This window comes from Leopardus geoffroyi, chromosome B1, assembly GCF_018350155.1.
Source record: "Leopardus geoffroyi isolate Oge1 chromosome B1, O.geoffroyi_Oge1_pat1.0, whole genome shotgun sequence".
NCBI lineage: Eukaryota > Metazoa > Chordata > Mammalia > Carnivora > Felidae > Leopardus > Leopardus geoffroyi.
Genome location: NC_059327.1, coordinates 127,577,148 through 127,595,981, shown reverse-complemented (window position 1 = coordinate 127,595,981; position 18,834 = coordinate 127,577,148). Strand labels below are relative to the sequence as shown.

The 18,834-nt window shown below is 38.1% G+C and overlaps 1 protein-coding gene and 1 long non-coding RNA gene across 4 annotated transcripts in view; both read left to right on the top strand.

Moving 5' to 3' along the window:
- GRID2 (glutamate ionotropic receptor delta type subunit 2) overlaps nucleotides 1-18,834 on the top strand; it is a 1,475,947-nt gene that overhangs the window by 1,214,971 nt on the left and 242,142 nt on the right. For all 3 annotated transcript variants that reach the window (XM_045472791.1, XM_045472773.1, XM_045472783.1), the window contains exon 13: nucleotides 2,651-2,846. In XM_045472791.1, coding sequence (XP_045328747.1) covers nucleotides 2,651-2,846 — 196 coding nt within the window. The remainder of the gene's footprint in view (nucleotides 1-2,650; nucleotides 2,847-18,834) is intronic.
- LOC123595300 lies at nucleotides 12,247-12,700 on the top strand. The gene is made up of 2 exons (XR_006711118.1): nucleotides 12,247-12,353; nucleotides 12,619-12,700. It is a non-coding gene; the product is annotated as an uncharacterized LOC123595300 (long non-coding RNA).

Sequence of the window (18,834 nt, the reverse complement as noted above, 5' to 3'; positions counted from 1 at the left end):
AATGCCTTTGTTCTAAGTTACAAAAAGCTCTGCTATTTGTATCTGCTATTCTGAATCTGAAGTATGTTGAAAATAAAATGCTTTTTTTTTTCTGACATCAGGAATTTCACCTAGGCAATAGATTGAGATATCCCTTTAAAATTTTTGTGTACAAATCAGTTTCACCAACAATATTGTTTGTATTATAGTTTGATATTCAAGTTGTGAAGCTAATATTTAAAGCGATGTTATGCCACAGGAACCTGATTATATTAATGATCCCAACATTTTATTTCAATTTTCTTTTCATGGAAAGCTAAGAGGAGTGTTCATTTATTTAACAGTGTTTTGCTGGTATGACTGTTTGGGCAAACAAGTTATATACTTAAGTATAAGCATATAAAAATTTGAGCCCTAGATGATGATCTCACCACCACCAAACTGAAGATTTCTGAGAATTATAGGAGAGATTGATCGCTGAATCTTCTAAGGAGCAAGTGGGCCAATCCTATCCTAAGAGGGTCTCTGATGAACCATGACATGGCCGTTAGCCATGAGACCTTTGGTTCTAGAAGGTACAAGCTCTATACATCTACCTAGAATAGGCCCTTGTATTTATAGATATTGACCAAGTGAGGCCTGCTATTATGATCTGTATTAATGTTTCAGTTTTCCCCCTGTGCTACCACTTTACAGCATCCTCCACTACAGAGTGGGAAATATGTTAAAATGTTAATGTTTTGAATAGTTTCACTCCTACTACTGGAAACAGCAGTAAGTGAGAAGCAAATTGTATTTGGAAATAAAATTCTTACTGCTATACCGTTAACAAGATAAGCATGGTATGTCCCAGGAACAAATGCCCTGTCACTCTGGTAGTAGCTTGCACCCTGGCTACGTGTAGCTCACTTTTATTCCTGATGTACCCTTCAATTATAATTTATACTGTCATTTTATCTTTTTACAAGTGGTAGAATTGGTTTAATAGTTGTAGAATATTCCAGCAAATTTTTCCTTGGAAATAGTGATTTTTAAATGCATCATTTTATGCAGCCAAAGTATTGAACAAAAAGGAATTATCATGGTAGTTTCCAGAGAGTAAATAATACACATCAACAACCCAAAACTCAATAAAACATAGACCAAATTCTGCTGAAAGTTGTCATTATAAATTGGCACAAATCCTCCTCTAGCAAACACAGCCCATAATTTATCGTTTGGGATACAGTTTTGCACATGATGGAAACTGGTGACCTGCAAGAGTATTCCCAATACCCTTGCCCAATGCTAGTGTTGTTTGCAAAGGCCCCCAAGAAGTCATTACCAAACTCCATCTAGAAACAGACCAAAAAGGTCAGAGGTATACATAACATGAGACTCATGACCCATGTTTGTGGAGGACTGAGTATTCTTATTGAAAATACGGTGTAGTGTTCCAAAGCATCTGCCGCCGTTCTCAGATGTTAGTGAGTTTGAATATGCCAGCGTCTACTTTTGAAGAGCATGCCAAAGACACATTTGTTCCTAAAACTCAGTCATTAGAGTTGAGCACCTACACAAATTCAATGAGTTTCAGTGAAACAGCAATTGGTTCTCCAAGTTAGAAAGTATAGAGTGGCTCAGAAACTGAAATGTGAGGAAACTGACCACCAATATAGAGATGAATAACCTAGGACAAGGTAATACTATCTATAACGTAGAGACTGATTTGAAAATCCTGAGCATTATTCTGTAAAAGAGGAAGCTGAAAATATATTTAGCTTTCCAGAATCATGAATTTTATTCTATTTGAGTACAAATAGAAATATCTCTCTCTCTCTTTCTCTCTCTCTCTCTCACGCACACACATACACACACATGCACACACGTGCATGCGTGCATGTACACACACACATGCACACACAAAAATTAAAGCCAATACAGCAAAAGAAATATAGAAATAAGAGACAACAGCTTGCAGTGAAAATACTATAGCCTTTGAAGCCGGTCAGATCTACATCTGAAACCTGTCTGATCCCTCACTGACTGTGCCATGGAGCAAGTTTTTTTATACTCTCAACCTGTTTTTTCATCTATAAAATGGGTGAAATATTTCTGAAAATGGGGCATTGCTGTGAGAATAACGTATGTTAGGTGCTAAGTGTATGGGGTAGCCAATTGTTAAATAGTGACTATCATAAATACTAATTTTTAAGTAGTACGCTTGACCTCAAAATATGCTGTTTATGCAAAATATAATTATTTTATAAAAATGGTCAAGCATTGCCACCTAAAAGAACATAAGCTTAAGGGTTATAACATATCGAACTTTTTAAAAACTAAATGATTATATGATTATCTAGCAATCTAATTTAATTTGTCTTTGCTTTAATGGCATTGCTAGCTTTGTTTTTGCTCTTTTCACAGTGAAATTCACACAAAAAAAGCATTGCCTTACCACTAGAAATTTTCATTTTTCTTTTAGTAATGATTTTGCCTTCGAATGGTTTGTGGAAGTGCCATATACCCTAACAACATCTCCTTGTATATTACATTTTAATATTAAGAAACCACAGAATAAGAAAGCAATTTGACATCTATATTATATTATCCTCTGCTTTCTATAGCTTTATTTCCAGTTGAAAGTGTTCAGTACCCTTTCTTGTGTCTTTCTTCTCTCCTAATAATGAAGATCTATCCAGGACCTTTCCAAGCAAACAGACATCCCTTATGGCACAGTACTGGACTCTGCCGTGTATGAACATGTCCGGATGAAGGGAATGAATCCTTTTGAAAGGGACAGCATGTATTCCCAAATGTGGAGGATGATCAACAGAAGCAATGGATCAGAGAATAACGTTCTGGAATCCCAAGCAGGCATTCAAAAGGTACTGGTCATAGTTCTTCATTTAGAGTCCACTATTTTGTCTCCCATATTGAAATTGCTACATTGAGATTGGTTGATTTATTCTTATTTTAACTCTGACATAGAGTTTGTAGTTAAATTATACCTGCTATCAATTTACAGAAGATTTTGAGTTGACACATTGCTTAAGCAGAAGGAATTCAAAGCCTTATGTGCTGTGTCTACTGGATCTGTCTCCAATGGAATTCCAAAGCTAGAAAACACAAGCTAGTACATGAAGACTGAAAAAGTTTTTTACAAGTCCCGTTCCAAATATCATGAAGATTATCCAATTCTTTCAGATGACTTTGGGGTACTTCCTATCCTGCATTTGTTTTTAGATGAAAACCTTATCTTTACTTATGATGTGGTGGGTAAAAGTTAATCTTGTCAATAAATAAGGTGCCTACAAATGTCTATTTCAAAAGTGAAAATCTTTATCTTTATCTTTCTTTAAATAACCATCATTTAGAAGATATTTTACCAGTGGAAAAAAAAGATTATGAAGCATCCCTTTGTGTAAAACATGAAGCTAGTTTTTATTCTGGGCTGTGGTTTATAAAAACATGTACAGAAGTAACCTTGTCTTCCTCAAGCCCTATCAATCTGCATGGAAGAACTGAATGATTGTTGTTTAAAATTATCCCAGTGGCTAGCACGGTGAAAATCACAATGGTTGACACTCAGTAAATAATTGTGGGGTGAATGAATGAATGAATGAATGGATGTCAATCACAGAAACAAGGGTGGTATACACTTTTTCTCTATAACCTTCCACAGCAGAGTAATTTGGACCCCATGTCTGAGTTCCTTGTTGGAGAACATTTTGATGGCTATAGAAAATATTCTGCTGCAGGTTCTAGCATTATTTTGTGCCTTTTCATATGATGTCCTTTATCTGCTGCTGCTATTATTATGCTTCCCTAGAGTGAACCTAGTTGATATCATTATTTTAAAAGCTAATGATGCTGATATAAACCTCTTTCCAAGTACTAATGATGCATTAGGATGTGAATGTCCTTGAAATGTTAGCAATGGCCTCTAACTCCTTCACCCTTATTATATTAAAGTCCTTTCCCAGGACCCAAGTATTGTTCCTAAAATCCACTGGCTTCTAGAAGTTCGACAGTTACTGGGAGGAAGTGAAGGGTGGGAGAGAATCATTGAGTGAGTGGACTTATATGTTGTCTGGGGGAAATGAGAGGGTAGACATTTTAGGATTTACTAGATACACATAGGGTATTAATGAATTTAAACCTCAGAATAAGAATACTAAGTGGTTTTTAGGAGAGTTCCTTTCCTTCATACTATTAATTGTTAAGAATAATTTTGTTTTCTTGGGGATGATTACATTCATAGTTTATATTTCTATTCTACATTAGAAGCCAAAGCTCTCCACACTTTACAACCTCTTTCTATACCATATCATTTCAGATAACATTCACTTTTTTTCTCCAAGCAGACATAAGGATACTCAGAAAATATTTTAATAAATATGTACTCACTCATTCATCATTTACTTATCCATTTTTTCATACAATATTTGGTAAGTAACAATTCTGTACCAAGCAGTGATCTAAGAACTGTAGAGAACTCGACCACAGAGAAATGATCATGGGATCTGTGAAATATAGTCTGGTGAGAGAGAAAGAAAAGAAAACTAAAACACATGATCAAACAAAATGACTTAAATTATGATTAATGCTATGGAAAAAAAACTCGGGTGCTCTTATAGAAATTAAAGAGAACATCTACTTGAAGAAGAGTGATCAAGTACATTTCCCTGAGGAGATAAAATATTAGTGATGGCCTGCCTGATCAGGAGCTGTTCACGTAGAAGAGAGGGTGGCAAGGCATCCAAACAAAGCATAGCCTAGGCAAAAGCCTGAGGGGACATTCAAGAAGCCAGTTTAAAATCAACATGAATTGGGGCACCTGGGTGGCTCAGTCGGTTAGGCAGCGGACTTCCGGCTCAGGTCATGATCTCGCGGTTTGTGAGTTCGGGCCCCTGTCGTGTAGGGCTCTGGGCTGATGGCTCAGACGCTGGAGCCTCCTTTGGATTCTGTCTCCCTCTCTCTTTGCCCCTCTCCACTTGTGCTCTGTCTCTCAAAAATAAATAATTGTAAAAAAAAAAAAGTTAAAATCAGCATGAACTGGAACATGTCAAATGAGAGAGCATGGAAGCAGGGATAGTAACAAGGGACAGATGATGAAGGACCTGTTGCCCTTAGGAATTCGGCTTTTATTTGGATGGGAAAAAAATGCTACTAAAATAGGGGAATGTTGTGATTCATTATTACCTCTCAAGAAGGTCTCTATAGCTGATGTATGGGAATTGGGTAAGAGTATGCAAAGAGTATAAAGAGTGAGACAATAAGAGACTCATAAATTTCAGAGGTAGTCAGTCAAGTAGATACATGTAGTCAAAGCCTTGTTTTATTCTTATGTTCTTACTCTCTCTCTCTCTCTCTCTCTCTCTCTCACACACACACACACACACACACACATGCACACACAGCTCATATACCTTCCATTCTTTGTAGTAATACAAATTGGGTACACTTCCCATATCCTGGCATTTCCAAAATAAATCATAAAGTTATAAGATATGAAATGGCACATAGAAGCTGTAAACGGTCATGTATGTATTAAGAAATACATATATATATTCCAAAGTCTTCAGAATTGTTTAAGAAAACATCTCTTTTTCAAAGTGTGTACACACAGTTTCCTACATTTTCTCTTTTTATCTTTTTTACCTTTATGTCTTTTAACCATAAAGAATTTAATTTGACAGTTGTGTATATGTAAAGAAAAAGCATAAATATCCATACGGAGAAAATTTCAATCAGAGATTCTGTGAAATAAAAATGTTTTAGACTTTCCATCCTGTGCTGAGAAGATTGGCTAATTATTTTTTAGACTTTGCTGTTTATTTTTCTTTAAATATGTAACTATTGCATCACCTTTAAACTTGGGTGTTTCTAATGCTGTTACTGAATGTCACACATTTAAAAAAAAATCTATTATGAAAAATGGAAAGAACCCTATTCCTAGAAAAAAAAAAAACCTATCTGCTTTCCTTTCCTGCTTCTTCTAGGTCTTAGGTGTATAGTTTTGGAGAAGTCACTTGGCTTCTCTAAGACTTATCTACTCATCTGTACAATGATCACAGTGTGGGAATTAAAAACCTGGACTTTGCAGGCATGTCAACCTGGGTTTGAAAACAGTTCATTTTTTTTTAACTAAAATGTGTAAATGTGTCTAGTTACTTAAAAATCTCTAGACCCCAGGATTTTCATCATGCTGATAAGAATTCCTACTTCATATGGTTTTTCTCATTATTTAAAAAACACATATATATGTAGAAGCATCAATAAATAGTAGGATTAGAGCAATAAACTCATAAAATGATCCTTAAGATTACCTGAGGAATGTAAATGTGACTAATTTGTAACTACAAAGCTTTATTACTTAATATCTTCTAAGGTTAAGTTAAAATTATACTGTAATGAAAAGAATAATTAATGAAAGAAGTAAAGAAGAACAATTTCTATTCCGTGGTAGTCTACTGATAAAGACAGCTTATGAGTTTAAAATTGCAAATCATGTCACCTAGCATTATACCATATTCATTCCATTTTCTGATTTACTAGAGGGGTAGTGAAGAATGTCCTTATGAATTCATAATGGAAAATACCAAAGTGAAAATTACTTGTTGTATATACATTCTTCTAACCAAAATCAGAGATAGCTGAAAATTGATTAGACAGAAAATAGGTAATAACAATAGAATGTCTTTTGGTTCAGTTTGCTAGGTCTTGGCCAGCTTCTCTTAAAACACAAAACCAACCAACCAAAAAATAATAACCTTCTCACCTGCTAAAGCTCACTGGGAGCTTATAAGACTGAGAACTATGAGACATGAAATGTGGCTGTGCATTCTTCCTTGGGCAACTGGTCTTGCACATCCCACACAGCAGCTTCCTCTTCTCGGTCATCGGTTTCTAATTTGTTCAGGCAGAAAACACCGTAGAGGTCTTCTAGGTCAATTTTCCACAGAAGACCAAACTTCTACAGTATCTTTGACAAGAATTCATATATATAGTAACTGCCTTCCAGGAAAGCCTGAATCACTGTGCAAACAATCCTAATTATAACTTTAAATAGAGACCATTAATGTCTCAGCTTGTGTTTGTTCTTAATAGTGCTACCAGTCTCATTAAGTTTCTCTCACTTGAAGGTAGAACTTGATCTCTTCTAATATCGTTCTGCTCGTACCAAAGAAAGCTGTATAAATGAGGATTAAGTAAATGAGTTCTGATCTGCTATTCTTGGGAGACATTCACCTGTAACAGACTAGCCTAATTAAACTGGAACAAATTTGTTTCCATCTTCCTCTTCCCAGGACTTTTTGCATAAATAGAAAAAATGTATATGAAAAATATAACTGAAATTTTTAGTGTATTCATTCAACAATTATTTATTGAGAACCTTCTATGTATCAGCCAGTATTTTGGTTGCTGGAGTGAACATAAATGAAAAAAAAAAATGCCTCCACAAAGTTTGCACCCTAGTGTAAGAGGCAGACAATAAACAAATAAAATGTGTTGTATTTCAGTAGTGATGTGTTAAGGAGAAAAAGTAGAAAGAGGGAAAAGGGAGACAAGAAGGAGATGGTCTGCCTTGTTAAATCAGATGTCCAGGGAAGGCTTCACTAAGAAAATGACATTGTGGGGGTGGTTCCTGAGTGGCTCAGTCGGTTGAGTGTCTAACTCTTGATTTCAGCTCAGGTCATGATCCCAGCCTCACCTCAGGCTCCAACCTGAACATGGAACCTGCTTAAGATTCTCTCTCTCTCTCTCTCTCTCTCTCTCTCTCAATCTTTCTCTATCTCCCTCTGCCCCTCTCCCTCCCCTCAAAAATTTTTTTTAATAAAGAAAAATAAAGAAAATGACATTGGAATAAAGTCTTGAAGCAAGTGGGAGGGAGACAGAGAGGTGTTTATCTAAGTGACATGTTTTCAGATAGAGGGTCAGCCAATGCAAAGACCCTGAGGTGGGAACATGCCTGGATGTTCTAAGACTATGAAGGAAGCTCATGTAAGTCAGAAATAAAGGATGATATCAGAAGTATAACAAAGTCAGAGAAGTAGAAGGCCAGGTGGTAGGGGAGAAGGTGTATCTTTGCAATCTTGTTACTCACAGTATGAGTAACAAGGCAACATCAGCATCACTTGAGAGCTTCTTAGAAATGGAGACTCCTGGGCCCCATCAGAGTCAGCCCTTCTGAATGTAAATGTCATTCTAAGAAGATTACCAGGTGATTTGTAAGCATGCTAACATCTGAAAATACTAATACAGGGCTGTATAGAACATATAGAACATTCTAAATGGGCTTTTACAGAGCTCCTGGGTGGCTCAGTTGATTAAGCATCCGACTTTGGCTCAGGTCCCAAGCCGTGAGGAGGGCTCTATGCTGACAGCTCAGAGCATGGAGTCAGCTTCAGATTCTGTGTCTCCGTCTCTCTCTGCCCTCCTCTGCTTATGCTCTCTCTCTCTCTCTCAAAAATAAATAAACATTTAAAAAAGTTAAATGGGCTTTTACTCCATGGGAGATACGAAACTTAGGAAGGTTTTGAACAGAAAAGTCACATGATAGGGGTGACTGGATGGCTCAGTTGGTTAAGTATCAACTCTTGATTTTGGCTCAGGTCATGATCTCACAGTTTGTGGGATCAAGCCCTGCATCAGGCTCTGCACTGACAGCATGAAGCCTGCTTTGGATTCTCTATCTCCCTGTCTCTCTACCCCTCCCCCATCCCACGCTCATGCTTTCTCTCTCTCTCTCTCTCTCTCTCTCTCTCTCTCAAAATAAATAAATAAACATTAATAACAAAAGAGTAACATGATATAATTCATATTTTGGCAGGTCAAAAATAAAGATCTGACTAGAAATGGAGGATCTGTATGTAGAACTAAAAGAGAAGTCTCTGGTTATTTAGAGGGTGATATTTATTTCCTGACAACCTATTAAGCTCAGGTGTTGAAGAACAAATTACTCTAAAAGCTCTCAGCATTGAAGACTACTCAGGATTGAAAATCAGGATTGGTAGGATTAAAATCCTGTCCTAGCCAGAGGATCCTAATGGTAACTGCATAATACCTCAGACTACATAGTTCAAAGAGGATATAAAAATCTGATGGATACTATGGCAACAGGGAAGTGAGGGATGGTGTTGGCAGCAGCAGTTTTCAATCAGAAAGATAGCATCAATTTACAAGTCTAATTAGTCTCCACAAGTCCTGGAGCTGTATAGGGAAAGGGAAACTGACAAGGTCCAGGTGTAGAGCAAAACCTCCAGTCTCAGGCCTCAGCTCTAGTGACAGCTGGAAAATTGGAGTATTGAAATGAAAGCCAAGACAAAAGATTGGTCATGTCAAATGGGCCACTATCAAGGACTTTTGAGGACTGGTGTAGAAAGACAAATTCTAGGTCCTATGAAATGGTGCAGTAGGCCTACCTTCTTTATTTATCTATGGCTGACAAAACTGGGTGGATTGAACCTCCCATTTTATTAATTCATTCACAACCTATTCAGTGAGCACCGATCATTTACCAGGCCCTGTTCTGGGCATAAGAAATTAAACAGAGCAAGCAAAGCCCCTACCCCAATGGAGATTATTTTGTAGTAGAGAGAAAAAAATAGACAATCACATAAACATACGCTATGAAGAAAAATTAGAAAGGTAAGGATGAAAGAAAGCAGAGGAAGAAAAGGGATGTTTGCCATCATATATAAAGTGGTCCCAGAAGGCATCTCTGAGAAAGTGACATTTGAGTAAAGACCTGAAAGAGGACAGGGTATACCATGAAGACAGTGGGGAGGGGCGCCTGGGTGGCGCAGTCGGTTAAGCGTCCGACTTCAGCCAGGTCACGATCTCGCGGTCCGTGAGTTCGAGCCCCGCGTCGGGCTCTGGGCTGATGGCTCAGAGCCTGGAGCCTGTTTCCGATTCTGTGTCTCCCTCTCTCTCTGCCCCTCCCCCGTTCATGCTGTGTCTCTCTCTGTCCTCAAAAAAAATAAACGTTGAAAAAAAAAAAAAAATTTAAAAAAAAAAAAAAAAAAAAAAAAAAGACAGTGGGGAGACAGGGCAGGAAGTGCTCTGACCAGAAGGAATATTACTGCAAAATTCCTGAGGCAGAAACTAGCTTGGCATGATGGAGAGAAATGTCAAGACCAATATGGCTGAAGAAGGGTACATGGAGGCAGGGTGGCAGATAGGGTGTGCAAGGCAGATAGGTAGGAAATAAGGTCACATCAGGGATTAGGCTGGATGGTGACCTAAAAATGTTGAAGCTTGGGCCCCACTAAAGTTCCAACTGTATCTTTTTTTTTTATTATCGAGATACAATGAACATATAACATTATGTTAGCTTCAGACATACAACATGATTCTATGGTTGTGTATATTGCAAAATGATCACCACAATAAATTCAGTTAACCTCCCTCACCGTTGTTACAAATTTTCTTTTTGTGATAAGAACTTTTAAGATCTGTTCTCCTAGCAACTGCTATACATGCGATACAGCATTATTAACTATTTCACCATGCTGTACATTACATCCCATGACTTATTTATAACTAGAAGTTTGTACTTTTCAACCCCTTCTGCCCATTGTACCTTAATTAGGGAGTAGAAGGCATCTGAATATCTTAAATCCTTTCAGGTGATTCTGATTCACAATAAAGTTTGGAAATCACTGGTATAATACTTTGAAGCCATTTAAATTACTTTGATTTTGAATAATTCTGAGATAGGAAACCCAGGAAGGTTGTGAGTGGAAGAGTGACATGATCTGACTTACTTACAAAGGTCCACTCAAAGTGCTATGTGGGAGATAGGAGAGGTCAAGGCTGGAAGCAAAAACAGAGATGAGATTACTGTTATAATCCAACTGAGACATGATGGTGGATGGACCACAGTGGTTATGGTGGAAGTGGTGAGAAGTGTTTGAATTTGAATACGTTGTGAAGGTAGCTCTGACAAATTTTCTAAAAGATTGAATATGAGCTATGAAAAAGAGGAGTTAGGGGCGCCTGGGTGGCTCAGTCGGTTAAGCGTCCGACTTCAGCTCAGGTCACGATCTCACGGTCCGTGAGTTCGAGCCCCGAGTCGGGCTCTGGGCTGATGGCTCAGAGCCTGGAGCCTGCTTCCCATTCTGTGTCTCCCTCTCTCTCTGCCCCTCCCCCGTTCATGCTCTGTCTCTCTCTGTCTCAAAAAAAAATAAACGTTAAAAAAAATTAAAAAAAAAAAAAGAGGAGTTAAAGATGAGTCCAATGTCTTTGGCCTAAGCAGTAGGAAGAATGAAATTAACATTTATTAAGGTTGAGAAAACTATGGGAAGAGCAGATTTGAGAAGCCAAATGAGAATTTGCCTTTGGCATGATAGCTAACATGAAATGTTTATTAATTATCCAGGAAAAGATGCCGAGAAAGCTGCTTTCTATATATGAGTTGACTGTTTAGGAGAAAGTTCCAGCTGGAGATTGGAGATTACTAACATAGAGTCTGTATTTAAAGTCATAAGACTCGATGATATCACTAAGGATATGTGTCTATCTAGAGAAGAAAGCTATGTAAAGACTAATCCCTGGGACAATTTAGTATTTAGAGGAGGGAGTGTTTAAAAGGGTATAACAGAATCAGGAAAGGATCAGCCAGAGAAGCAGGGAAAAAAACAAAAGCAGTTGTTTAGAAGCCAAATGAAAAAGTATTTCAAGAAGTTAAAATGATCAACCGTCTGTGAAATGATGCTTATGGATCAAGTATAGTGAAGACCGAGAATTAATGATTTATTTGGCAACCAAGATTCCCTGGTGACCTTGACAAGAGCAGATCTGGTAGAGGGAAAGGAGAAGGAATTAGAATTAGATTGGAGAGAAAAAAAGAATGAGAAGAGAGGCAGTGGAGATGACAAGAGTAGGTACTTTTATTTATTTTCTTTTTTATTTTAATTTTTTATTCAAGTATAATTAGTGTTTTATTAGTTTCAGGTGACAATGTAATGATTTGACAATTTTATACACTACTCAGTGCCCATCATAATAAGTGTGCTCTTAATCCCTTTTATTTATTTCACCTGTGCCCTACCCACTTTCCCTCTGGCAACCACCCATTGTTCTTTATATTTAAGAGTCTGGGTTATTTTGTTTTTCTTGTTTCCTTTGTTCATTCATTTTGTTAGAGTAGGCACTGTTTTAAAAAAATGTTTCTTTATTTTGAAAGAGAGAAAGAGATAGAGTGAGCAGGGAAGGGGCAGAGAGAATGGGGCACAGAGAATCCTAAGCAGGTTCTATACTGTCAGCGCAGAGCCCAATGCAGGTCTCAAACTCACGAACTGTGAGATCATGACCTGAGCTGAAATCAAGAGTCAGACACTTAACTGACTGAGCCACCCAGTCACCCCTAAACTAGGCACTCTTTAAAGGTGCTCTGCTAGGGGCGCCTGGGTGGCGCAGTCGGTTAAGCGTCCGACTTCAGCCAGGTCACGATCTCGCGGTCCGTGAGTTCGAGCCCCGCGTCCGGCTCTGGGCTGATGGCTCGGAGCCTGGAGCCTGTTTCCGATTCTGTGTCTCCCTCTTTCTCTGCCCCTCCCCCATTCATGCTCTGTCTCTCTCTGTCCCAAAAATAAATAAACGTTGAAAAAAATAAATAAAATAAAAAAATAAAAATAAATAAATAAATAAATAAAGGTGCTCTGCTAAAAATAAATGCTGAGTAATAACAAGGAGGGTCCTGAAGTAGGATGTGATGTTTGGGAAAAAATGTTTTATGGAAAAAGATGTGTGCAATATCTGTATACTGATGGGATTGTACAGTAAAGAGAGGGAAACTCAAGGTGCAGGAGAGATAGGAGAACTGCTGGAGATCTGTCCTAGAGTAGGTGATAAGTAATGATATCTAGTACTCAAGTGGAGGGTTTGAATTTAGGAACACACTCCATCCATATTAAGAGAAGGTAGAATATATGGCAATACATGCGATACATTAAAAGATACAATGGTAGGGGCGCCTGGGTGGCGCAGTCGGTTAAGCGTCCGACTTCAGCCAGGTCACGATCTCGCGGTCCGTGAGTTTGGGCCCCGCGTCGGGCTCTGGGCTGATGGCTCAGAGCCTGGAGCCTGTTTCCGATTCTGTGTCTCCCTCTCTCTCTGCCCCTCCCCCGTTCATGCTCTGTCTCTCTCTGTCCCAAAAATAAATAAACGTTGAAAAAAAAAATTTTTTTAAAGAAGATACAATGGTGGAAGTATGTGGAAGATCACTATTGAATGTTTGTATTTACTCAGAGAACTAGGAACTCAGGCCCATGGCCAAAGTGTAAGCAACAGGATAAAGATTCTGGAGATTTGAAGAGAAAGAAGAAAGGAATGGTCGTTCAGGAGAATGGAAGGGACAGTAGGCTAGTGAAATGTAATAGTACTCCTGGAAAAAACTAAAGGCCCTTTTGCAACAGTGATCATGACAATAAGATAAAACCAATCATCATGACTGTGGGCTTTTCTCTAAGCCATCTTCAGCTGCCTGAGCATAAACATGGAGTCCACAGAGAATAGATTTCACCAGAATTAGTGTTTACCAGATAAACATGGTAGAAAAACAATGGAGTGAGGGAATTGAGCATATATGCAAAGAAATGATCATAATTATGAATCATGGAAGCTCATCTGTGTAGGAGAAAAGTGGTGACCCAGAGGAGATTGAGGTTGCCAGGAGGATGGCATGAACAACGGACTCTTGGTCTAAATGGACTGAAGAACTGCTGGAGTCCATGAACCAGAAGGACAGGACTAGAAGTAATATGAAGTTGGTTCAGAGATGACACAGTTGAAATTGAGATGATGAAGAAAGTGCTAGTATTGTAAATAATGTGACATGGGAGTGGGTGGCTAAGGTGGGAAGAGAGACAGAATCTTCAAAGAAGAAGAAGCCAAGAAACTGAGAAGCCAAGTACTGGAAAAGGATATCTGTGTGAAGAATCAGATCACCAAGAATAACCACAGAACTAGAATTTGAGTGACAGAGAGCCAAGTTATAAAATCTTTGAGCAATATTGGAGTGACACGGAATCAACAGATGACTGCAGTAAGAATGACTATAGTCTGATAGCATGAGCTTCAAAGCTAGAAGACTTTGGAGTCAAAGCTCTAGAAGTGGTTCAAGGGGCAAGGAGGATACCTTCCCATGATCCACCTCCAGTAGTATGAATGTTGTAGAAAAGAAAAATAGCTACTATTTGAGGAGACCAAAGGCAGTGTAATAAGTATATCCAGAAGAGAAGCAGGTTCTACCCAGTAAACAAAGGTAAAAGGAAATAAAAAAAAAAAAAAAACAGATTAAGGATATAGGCAGGGCTTGGGACAATCTCAGTTTTGCCAGATGTCCCACTGTTATTATTAACAGTACCCTTCTGATATTGTGACTTATAATAAAAAATATATGTTTGATCTTCCTCCTGTTTCTGGCACAGAGCTCCTAAATCCTTGGAATTTCCTAAGTGTTAAAAGCAATAGGGGTGTCTTTTATTATGTTAATAAGATGACTTATGGACTGCATCTCCCATCTTCTAAAGGGGAGGGGGCTAGAGATCAAGTTTAATCACCAATGGCCATTGACTTAATCAATTATGCCTAGGTAATGACGCCTCCATAAAAACCCGAAAGGACAAGGAGAAGGTTGTTGGAACCAACCAGGAACACAGGTTAACAACATGAGCTTGCAATTGGCTTCTGATTCTGTAGAATCAGATGGTATCTCCTGTAGCTAGTGTCAGAATTGAGTTGAATTTAAGACACCAAACTGATGTCTGGGAATTGTTGATGTGCACCCTCCCCCAACCTACATCAAAATTGGTCCCAAAATCTTAAGACCCTTCATTCTAAAGGTTATTGCCATCAGAACAATAAATTGTATGATGGCCCCACACACAAGGATCATGGTAGTGGTGGAGTTCCATAGAGCAAGTGGAAGAGTCCAGAGAGAGAGGAATGGGAAAATTGGTCAAAGCCAAAGGATGCACATAGGAGTAACCTGGAAGTCTTGGATTTTTCCTGATAATGGACATTTGGGGAACTAGAGCCAATATAGGCTTTAGGCTCTCGGCAAATTGTTTTGGTAAATTAGTGAGTATGCAGTGAAAGAAGGATTCAGCATGTTGCCAGGAGCATTCTGACGATGGCAGGGTGGAGGCTTGGCTAAGAGCAGTCTTACCAACAGCTGAGAGATTTAAAGGCATGGCTTCTTCTCACAGCTAAGTAAGACTGGGAAAGGTAGAAGCTGCTGTCCTACACTTAAGAATGAAGCAAGCAGGAAACAAATTACATTTTAAAAGGCTGTGAGTACAAAACAAATTTCAGCTGCTACAGGTTTACATAGAGTAATCCCTGGTCTTATGCAACTCAAACCCAAGAGCCACACTGGCTGTATTCTCTTTTCTAGTTGTTCCATTCCCCTTCCTGTTTGAGCTTTATAATATCATTTAGCATTGAGTAAGAAGGCCAAAGTAGACAACAGCTATGAGGACAGAGAGGATAAGAGTTAACTTGGGCTTCAGTGAGTGACTTGGTAACATACTAAGTACATGACCTTAAAATCGGGACTAGGCCCCATTACAGAAATGAATAATTAGACTGAACACACTTGGGGAAAATCAAAGTAAAATACTAAACAACTTTGGGTCTTTGAAAATGCCAGGAGTCCTGGGCTGTCATGCCACTGTGCTTAGAGGTAGCAGTGCACTGAGGTGCCTGGGTGGCTGAGTCATTTAAGCGCTCAACTTCAGCTCAGGTCATGATCACACCGTTCGTGGGTTCATGCCTCACATTGGGCTCTGTGCAGACAGCTCAGAGCCTGGAGCCTGCTTCAGATTCTGTGTCTTCCTCTCTCTGCCCCCCCCCCATATAAAAATTAAAGTAAAAATAAAGTAGCAGTGCATTTGCTATATTTGCTATTTTGCCAAATGATTTCAACAAACAGTATATGACTCACTTTAGCACTTCACCACACATCTGGGAGCTCAGATCCCAGTGGCATATTTTCTGTTTGCCCAAAATCAAAGTTTTCAGGTCCATGTCAGTTATCATGCAGTGAAAGTACATCAATGGGACAATTAAAACAAACAAACAAACAAACAAAACACAGTGATAATTCCCAGCAGCCCTGCCAATGCATTTTTAATGTCTGGGATTGGGCATTTTTAGTATTACATTTTTAGAACATTTTTTTTGTTTGCCATACTCTTCATGGATGTTTGAAATCAAAATTAGTCTTGAGTAGATATTTTCTCAAAGGGAAAAGGAGAAGCCCCATACTATATATTTCTTAAGCAGTCATGAGCACTTTAACCTCAGTGAGAATATATTAGGTCTTATAACACACAAAGCAAACCGAAAACTGAAAGATTTTTTTTCTAAATTCCCAGATAAAATAGATACAGATTCTGTAAATTAAAGTGAAAGTAATAAAGTGATGTTTTTGTATACAAAGATGATACTACTAAACTGCCATTAGCAGAGCATGTAATTTTAAAATTGCTTTTTTACTATATAAGTGATTTAATCCATGATGAAAGCCAGACCTGCTCCAATTCTTCTTTTAATTAGCTCCATTCAATTCCAATTCATCTACTCATTCACTCATTCCTTTAATCAGCAAACATTTATTCAGGGGCTGCTAAGTACCAGAAACTATGATAGGCACAGAGAATGCAGAGATGGATTAGTGCAGTAAGGGTGGGACAGTATAATGCAGCCCAGTAGCTAACCTATGGGGAAATGTACAAGATGCCATGAGAAAACAGAGAAAGGGAGATGACTCTGGTTCCGATCACAAAAGACTTCCAAGAGGAGGTAATGTCAATCTTAGAGTAATTAGGATTTAATTAAGTGAAAGAGAGATAGGAATAGGTAGGATGAGAAGGAGACAGCCTGAACAAAAACATGGAGGTGGGAAGAACACAGTACAGGCAAGAAACAAAATTAGATATAAGGCGTTTCTGTTAGTCAAGGTTTTCTAGAGAAAAAGAACAATACCTATATTCATATATCACATTCATATATTTGTGTGTATATGTGTGTGGAGATATGTTTATACACAAAATAAGTTTCTTATAAGGAATTGGCTCATGCAATTATGGAGGCTGACAAGTCCCATGATCTGCTGTCTACAAGCTGGAGACCCAGGAAAGCTTATGATTTAAATTCCAGAGAAGTAGGAGCACTGATGGTATAAATCCCAGTTCAAGGGAAGGAGTAGACTTATGTTCCAGCTCAATAGTCAGTCAGGAGGATGAAGTGAGGAAGGGGCAGGGGGCGGTGGGAGAAGGAGAGAGAGACAGAGAGAGACAGAGAGAGAGAGAGAGAGAGAGAGAGAGAGAGAAACTTCTCTACCTGTGTGTTCTGTTCCAGCCCTCCACAAGTTAGACATTATCCACCTACACTGGGGAGGTCAATCTGCTTTACTCAGTCTACCAATTCAAATGCTAATCTCTTCTAGAAGTACACTCATGGGCACACCCAGAAATAATGTTTAATCAGATATCTGGGCATCCCATGACCTAGTCAAGTTGACACAAAAAATGAACTATCACAGTGCTACAGTATAGTGAAAAGGGGGTAGGAGGTGCAGTTTATAAGTGTGGATGAGACACCTGCTGGGCCATGTATCATCTGACTCTGCTCTTTGGATATTAATTGTATAGGTTAACTAAATGTGCAAGAAGGTGTGAAAAGAATAACGAAAAATATTTGAAAAGAAATGTCTGAATTGGAAAGAAGATATAGCCACTTTGGACCTCAGTTTTCTTATCTTTATAATTGTGCAAATGGAATAGATGAATTCTGAGAATACTTCTGGAGCTAATATTGGACCCTAATTTCAATCTGTTTAATAGGCACAGGAGAAATACACCTCTCAGGGAGCTACTGAGGCCCCTAGTGTGAGCACCGGTCCTAGTTTAACACATAACCTGGTGCTCAAGCATTCCTTCCACAAAAGAATCCCAGCTTTGTAGTTCCCCAGGATGAAAGATAATAGATAGATGCATCTTTGTTTCCTTGTGGTTCCATTATGTTCACAAACTTCTTTATCCAACAGATAGTATAAATGACCCATTGCCGTGGTTTAGTTCTTACTCTCAAAGTTTCTTCCCAAATTGGAAAATGCTTATACATTTAAAAATTTTCTGTTGGAAAAGTACAACAAAAGTAAAAAGTATAAACCCACCATAATTATATAATCACCTCACTCTATCCATACAATTTTACCCTCAGTTAACCTCCATTAAAATAGGGTGCACATCTTCATCACTTTCTTCTTTAGTTAATGGGCACCTATATGCACACAGTTTTTTGTTTGGTTTGCATTTGGACTTGTTTTTAATGGACTGTTCTCTGCCTTTGTCTTTATCAATCTCTGTCATTAGCATCTTTCAAGTTAGCACATATATTTATACCTCATTTTAATACACTCAAAATATTCTATGAACTATCATTATTTATCAAATCATTGCCCTTGATGAATACTTTGAATGGTTCTCATATCCTATAAACAGCTATGGTGGACATTTATTTTTATATATTTGTTATTTACTTTTGTAAAGACAGTCATAAAAGTAGGATTCTGAGTTAAGGAGTATATGCATTTACAAATTTAATAACCACTCTCAAAGTAGTATCTAAAAATGCTGAACCAATTTCTACTTCCAGTACAAAGGAAAGTTCTGTTTTCCCACTTTCTTGCCTGAAATTTCCAGAAGTAAAATGTACTACATTTTTATTTTTTCACTTTTGCAAAAATGATGAATGAAAAGTATCTCACTCTTATTTTCACTTTTCTGATTATGAGGGGGAGCATTTTTTCAAATGTGTATTAGCTTTTGTGCATCGTCCTTGTTTTGCTAATTTATTTCTTTG